General features: G+C 31.5%; 1 protein-coding gene across 7 annotated transcripts; it reads left to right on the top strand.

The window, feature by feature from the left end:
- The first annotated feature begins 1,007 nt into the window (after nucleotides 1-1,007).
- On the top strand, nucleotides 1,008-5,479 carry LOC139851420 (uncharacterized). 7 transcript variants are annotated; one of them, XM_071840449.1, is made up of 9 exons: nucleotides 1,008-1,302; nucleotides 1,388-1,511; nucleotides 1,599-1,744; nucleotides 3,112-3,203; nucleotides 3,950-4,123; nucleotides 4,683-4,777; nucleotides 4,979-5,114; nucleotides 5,221-5,252; nucleotides 5,331-5,479. In XM_071840449.1, exons 2-6 carry the CDS (start codon nucleotides 1,458-1,460, stop codon nucleotides 4,733-4,735), a joined length of 519 nt encoding a protein of 172 aa, XP_071696550.1. In that variant the 5' UTR covers nucleotides 1,008-1,302; nucleotides 1,388-1,457; the 3' UTR covers nucleotides 4,736-4,777; nucleotides 4,979-5,114; nucleotides 5,221-5,252; nucleotides 5,331-5,479. The 7 variants fall into 7 exon arrangements, 3 of the variants coding, with proteins under 3 accessions (XP_071696550.1, XP_071696551.1, XP_071696552.1); XM_071840450.1 differs by lacking the exon at nucleotides 1,388-1,511 and having other exon boundaries at nucleotides 5,331-5,478; XM_071840451.1 differs by lacking the exon at nucleotides 1,388-1,511 and having other exon boundaries at nucleotides 1,009-1,302; nucleotides 1,616-1,744; nucleotides 5,331-5,478.

Here is a 5,479-nt window from a genome sequence, read left to right as displayed (position 1 = left end):
TAAAATGAGGAAATTAACCTTCACCAGTAAAATTAAGGAAGAAACAAAATTGTTCGAATCAATCAAGTTTTTGTTCGCCCTTGAGGATTTTTGTTCGGTCGCGTGAGTTCTGAGGGTTCTCATATATATATATATATATATATATATATATATATATATATATATATATATATATATATATATATATATATATATATATATATATATATTTCAGGGTGATAAGAAAAGGGTTGAAAGTGATCAATAATAACCCGATTAGATCGTATACATCCGAATAAAAAATATTTACTCTCCATATAACCTAAGGAATAATATTCGTCATTTGCATGTAGCCTCAATAGTTTATAAACTTCATCCCTCTATTTGCCAGAAATACTTCATTTATAATACTAGTTCAGAAGTCCTTCAGTAACAAATTGTTATTTAAAGTACTTCTTTAAAAAAATAATAAAAAATTAAAAAAAAAGTACTTCATTAAAATTATTGTTTTTTTGCTTAGTTGGTCCATTGAGTATACCCCGCTTTTCAATCAGCGTCCCTTAAATTATTTTTTTCTTTCAGCATTCACTGATTTTCAAAAAAAGTGCAATCATCATCCTTTCGTTAAACTACCGTCCAATTTGTTCGTTAAATGTCGTCATGTGATTAACACGTGATGGGCATTTTCGTCTTATTACTTCATTTTCAACCTTTTTTACTCTGTTGGCCCCTCTTTTTTATATTGTTTATCTACGATGATCCATTCATTTTATAGTTGTTGCGTGAGTGGTCCCTCCCTCTAACTTTTGTTAAAGAAATTTAAAAACTCTTGACATGGACATTCCATACGAGAGTAAATACGTCTTTTTACCCTTCTCTCTTCTCTCTTACATCTCTAATAACAAAACCATAATTGAGTGATATCTCAATTAAAAAATATATCCTAATCATCCATCAAAATTAATCATTCAATCTTATCCCTCCATCACAACTAATCAACACAATCAAGTCGTGATAAGTCGGTTAAAAGATCTAAACTACCCCTGAACTAAAAAGCGACACGGAACAAATCTGTGAAATTAGGGGTTCAATTCACTCGATGAAAATCCGAAGATTCAACATCATCTGCATTCATATCCACAAATATGCAACCACGATGCAGATTCAATCGTATCATCATCATCATCATCATCAAGTTAGGAGTATTTTATTTAATCTGGAGTATTTCTTTTAATCTGGCTCACACCTAATCTAGGATTCGTAGATGACGATGATTGACGATCGAATCGTGCGGTAGCATTTATGGTTACGATTAATAAGCAGGTAATTTCGTTTTTTGTTTAACTAATTTAGGGTTTGAATCTATTAAGATTGATTTGTAATCCATCAATTGTTAAATAAAAATCAGGAACTCGAAACCCTAACCATGAACATGAAGCTATTACTTGATCCGGATTAAACACTACCAGAATTGTCAAATGCTTATTAGGGTTAAATTCTTAACCCTAATTGTATATTCAGAGTTCATACCAGTAATATGATGAATCAAGTATTTATACCACTGAAATACAGATTTTTCTTTATGATATAATTGAATATTCTAAGTTTTTGTATGTTAGGTTCATTTATGTTGCAGGGGGTACATGTGGTCTCAAAGACTATTCTACTTCAAGTTGATAAAGCATGCCATTGCATCCCCAAAGATACCTCATCTTTGGTTTATAAATCTCAGCTCGTGGCTCACCAACGTCACCAAGATATCGACGTTAGTACCTCTCTATCTCTTTCTTAATATACACACATATACAATTATGTATGGCTTATGCAAGCGCTTTTGTGCATATTGTATATTTTGGACAACAAAAGACAAGTCAAGTAAGATATTGTTCTATGAAAAAATCGAACTTTCTCTCCTTTTGTTACATCATCATGTGTTTCTTAATTTAGAAACCTATTTTTTTCATTATAAGATGGTACTTCAACTGTGTTGTTGTCAGTATTCTTATAGTCTGAATTTTTAGAACCGTATGACATGTTTATTATGGTAGATCACACTTACGTTATTGTATGATCTGATTGACCTGTTCACTTTTGAATCACTGCTTCATCGTACAAGAATTCACTTTATTTATTATTACAAAATTATTTTGAGGATTAAAGATCGTTTAAATATCTTCTTATGTAGCTATTTAACTCAACTAATTTCTCTACTCTAAAGCAATGGACTACTGTTATGAACAACACAAAAAAAGTAGACATGTCAGGCATTTTCAATTTAATTGTGTTTTGTGATTCCCTATTATTGCCTTCATAAATCTGTTGCAACTTTTACTTGAGTGGAGTTGAGCATGTCATGATGGGGTAATGTCGTAAGTATTATTTTGAACGATTATCGTTATGTTAAGTTGAGGAATATTTAAGGTACCTAACGAGTTATATGCGTGGGGGTGCAAGTGTCACTCACTTTATTGCGTATAGGTAGCCCAATGGGCGGGTCAGGTGGGTGTAAAGTTATATCATCCAAGTATAGTCTACTTTGTTCAGTTTCGTGGTTGCATACTTGAGTAAGCAATTTTTCTCGAGTATTTTGATTGAACGAATAGTCTGAGTGTGTATAACAAGTGTATGTGCTATATTTGATATTGTGACTAATTGTTTTACTTTTTGTGATACATAAATGGATTCTGATATCTGTTGTCATTTGCTTAAAATTTTCATTACAACATTGTTGTTTTGGCTGGCCTTAAAACGTGGTTAGTGATATCTGTTGTCATTTGCTTAAAATTTTCATTACAACATTGTTGTTTTGGATGGCCTTAAAACGTGGTTAGTCATACATCTTACTGCGAATTATATACTTAATTTGAAAATTGGAACAACTTTGGTGGCGAACTCTAATTGATCCGAATCGAAATTTGGTATTTAGCTTTAATGAGTCAAACATGGAATTTATCTTTCTTAATAAATAATAATAACAAGTTCTTTGAAAAAAGCATTATGGGTCGGCCACCTGACCCGTATTCAAAATTGTATGTTTGACCCAAACCCAAACGTCATGAACTGCATATTTTGCTATCTATATGAAAATCTGAATTGATTTATAATGTTATTGTTTTATTGGCAATTGGCAAGGAGGCTCTTATGTAATATGGTTTTGCACAAACAAGTTGCTAAAGAAGTTGCAGCTGCTCCTAAGAATGATAATGGGACATCAAAGGAAATAAGTTAAGCATATTACATTCTTCACTAGCAACGAAAACACGTTTAATTAATTAAAGGATCATATAATTTGGAAAATGAGTAGATATTCCATAACGGTGGAATATGGGTGGGTCACGTTTGGATAAAATGGGTTATTTTTTGTTATACATGGTATTGACTGAAAACGCTAATTCTCCAAGCCTTTAAATTCAAAAATGTTTAGAATTAATTTTTTTTTGACCATTTCTCGATTTGTCGTGTAATCCTAGGTCATGCTAATCTTATTAGTATCGTTCTAATGTTATATGTTCGCACATGTTTCTTTTTTTACCCATTTTACCTAAACATACATTATATACATTGTATGAAAACCAGTATATGCAATTGTGACACAGTAAATGGATGTCAAGCATATAACTTTATATTTCAATATTTGTAATTAGTGTTACTATTTTCGAGTTGAGAAATTATTTATTTTGGATTTGTTTTCACCTTCAGTTTGGATATAGGTTGGTTCTTGCTAGAATGTAACATGAATATTAAAAGAATTGTTCGATGACGGTTAGAGTTTTGGCTAGGTTTTTTAACGTGAAAAGCCGAAAAGGTATGTTTTGTAAGAAGTTATTTTCGATAGAGGTTTTCGAAGGTCATCAAATTCTTTAAGATAATGATTGACTAGATACTATATTTTACTTGCTTTAAGATAATGAATGTCTTTAGGTTTGTTTAGTCAAATGACTATGCTCTGATATACAGTGAAAATTTTTAGTTGAGTGGGTTAGAAACTTTGTAGCACATTGGCTTTGCTCGTGTTTCATTGATGTGGGAACTCAACTGCACTTGATTTTGCATTTGCGGGAGTCTTTATGCATTGCAGCCATGACAATCATATTTGCATGGATTTTCGGTGAAACGAAGTTAAATGAGAAGGAACTTCTGGTTGGTAAGAAATCACAATCTCTCTTTAATATTCTAATGCTCATAATAATCTCTAAATTTTGTATATATATATATATTCTTCGTTGTAAGGTATCGTGGTTTCGAAACTGAACTCATAAATATTTATTTTTCATAAACAATAAATCAACCACAAACAGCCAGTTTGTAAAAAGCAACAACAAGTGTTAGGTTGGGTTAAACCATGTACAGTCCATTTTCCAAGTACAATTATCAACAACAGCAAATAATATTCTAGAGATGTGCTGTATAAAAAACAACAGCAAGTGTTAGGTTGGGTTAAACCATGTACAGTCCATTCTCTACATATTCTCTTCATGTGCCATTTTTCATGTACCATGTACAGCCAGTTTAGTCAACACATTACCATCTTTCCACATGCACTTGCTGTTGTTTTTTGCTTTGTCGTAAGTTTTGCATATTTTGCAGAGGTTGCAAAAGTTTGGAATAACATATGATTGAGACTGTTAGAATTTGACATAATTTATTTTCTATAAGGAATTATAAATAGCAAATAGTAATTAGTGTTTTGATGTCTTTTGCAGAGAACTTGAAATTGGGATTGTTCTTTTTAGTCATGTTGGCAAGGGATTCTTAGCTGCTGGTAGAATTTCGTCACAGCTACCACCGCAATTTTCAGGTATACTTATATCCTCTTTTTATCAATTTTTAGTTTGGAACAAATCTCGGGATATTTTCCATTGGATTTAAAACAATTAATTTAGATTTTACTTGATTATGTCGCGAACAACTCTTATCAAGTTGGTAACTCTCAATTTTTGGGTATTTGACTTCTTTCATGGTATCTTCCTGCAATTGAATGCTAACTTAATACATTTAGGTCTGGAAAATATATGGATTGGGTAGTGGTTAAATTATGTTAACAATCACTTGGTACGAAAGAGATGAGAGATACTTGAAAAGGTGGAGAAATGGATCGGTGCTTGTGAAGAGGAATGTTGGCTCGAGGACTAAAAGTGAGTTATTTACTTTCTTTGCTTTTTTGGTACATAAAAAAATGGGTCAGGTTAGATGGTAAATTATTATATAATATATGGAGAAAATGACTTTCTATTTATGTAGGTGCATACTATTTTACCATTCTATTAGAAAAGGTAAATATTGCCGAATTATTAGTAGATTTTACTTTTATATTAAACGGTGAGATTAAGATAATGTTGATGTTATTGTAGGCTTTTGGTGCCCTGTCATTTGATTAGTTGCAAGAGAGAATGACATGGTTGTGTTTTTAGGTGACTTCACTTATCGGGTGATATGGTTGTGTTTTTAGATTCATCATTTTCTATATGATATACTTTTATCAAACAATTTCTTTAATTCT

Source organism: Rutidosis leptorrhynchoides, chromosome 6 (genome assembly GCF_046630445.1).
Source record: "Rutidosis leptorrhynchoides isolate AG116_Rl617_1_P2 chromosome 6, CSIRO_AGI_Rlap_v1, whole genome shotgun sequence".
NCBI classification, from domain to species: Eukaryota; Viridiplantae; Streptophyta; class Magnoliopsida; order Asterales; family Asteraceae; genus Rutidosis; species Rutidosis leptorrhynchoides.
Note: the sequence above shows the minus strand (reverse complement) of the source record. Positions and strands in the feature narration are given on the sequence as shown.